Source organism: Merops nubicus, unplaced genomic scaffold (assembly GCF_000691845.1).
Source record: "Merops nubicus isolate BGI_N331 unplaced genomic scaffold, ASM69184v1 scaffold4651, whole genome shotgun sequence".
Lineage (NCBI taxonomy): Eukaryota > Metazoa > Chordata > Aves > Coraciiformes > Meropidae > Merops > Merops nubicus.
Genome location: NW_008588860.1, coordinates 849 through 2,097, shown reverse-complemented (window position 1 = coordinate 2,097; position 1,249 = coordinate 849). Strand labels below are relative to the sequence as shown.

The following is a 1,249-nucleotide window of genomic DNA, read 5'->3' as shown; positions in this document are numbered from 1 at the left end:
TTTCCCTAGACTTTGTGTTCCAAGTGCACTCAGAATCTGAAAAGTCATGCTGAATTATGTGTGATGTGGGAGAAGGGTGGTCCTGTGGTGGAGGCCATGATCGGAGATCCCTGGGGTGAAAGGGAATACGAGTTCTGGCTCTGGCCCAATAACTTCTGTTCCTTAACTTCATGACGAGACATTTCTGCTGGATAAGGGCAGATGTGGAGCTCTGTGTACAGATTGTACATGGTTATGTGTACAGCTTCTGACCTGTGGAGCAAACCAAAGCACTTATGATGTCTGTTGCTCAAAGATTTATTTTTTTTGCTAGTCAACAGTCAACTGCAAACTCTGATACTTTTAAGCAGTTTTTTAGTCTTTGCTTTAGGAAGGTTTGTTAGTTTGGGTCATAGGTGTGAGTATATTTATACTTGCTGGTTTTGGGGTGGTTAAATACTGCTTTTGAGTGTAGCAGCTTATTCCCTGCCCTTGTAGCACGCAGTGGCTTGCAGGAGGTGATGGTTGCACTTCCACGTGGGGTTGGTAAGCCCAGCCTCTGCTCCTGCAGGGAGCCCAGTACTTGAATATTTGATAAAACATCTTCAGCTGTTAAGTTATGTGCAGCTAACGTTCCCTTTCTCCTCCTGTAGTCCTTGATTATGGTGTTTGCTCACTTGGTTCACTCCCAACTGGAGCCACTCCTGGAGTTCCTGTGCAGCCTCCCCGGCCCCACGGGGAAGCCTGCGCTGGAGTTCGTGATGGCCGAGTGGATGAGCCGCCAGCACCTCTTCTACGGGCAGTACGAGGGCAAAGTCAGGTAGGAGCTGCTCAGCAGGGGCTGGGGGCCACAGCTGCTCAGCAGCCCCTTGCCACGGGGAGGGAGGGGGAGGGCAGCTGGCTCACCCTTGGTCTGTGTGTGCCAGCATTGGACTGAAGTAATTTTTTCCAGCGCTGCCTGTTGGGCTCAGCTCAGGAGAGCCATGGTAGCTGGAGCTGTCTGCAGCCTTTCTGATCGTGCTCCTCCTGCTGCTGGTGCTTCTGTGCTGCAGCAGGGTGAGCAAAGAGGGAAGGGGGTGTCTCTTGCAAGTACAGGAGTGCTTTTGAGATGGAACTTCTGTGAACAGGATGAGAGTAGCTTGCAGGCATAAAATTCCCTTTGTAGGCTACTGTAGGAGGTTTCCTAAGAGAACCTGGTGGGTTCTTCTTGATTTAATGATCACTTAAAAGTCAATAAAGAAATAACCAAAACAGTTTTCTCTCGTTTTTG

General features: G+C 49.6%; 1 protein-coding gene across 1 annotated transcript in view; it reads left to right on the top strand.

The window, feature by feature from the left end:
* Positions 1-799, top strand: part of IPO9 (importin 9) — a gene marked incomplete at both ends in the record, with an annotated part of 21,493 nt that extends 20,694 nt beyond the window's left edge. The window contains one exon of the mRNA XM_008949372.1: positions 633-799. Coding sequence (XP_008947620.1) covers positions 633-799 — 167 coding nt within the window. The remainder of the gene's footprint in view (positions 1-632) is intronic.
* Positions 800-1,249: the final 450 nt, after the last annotated feature.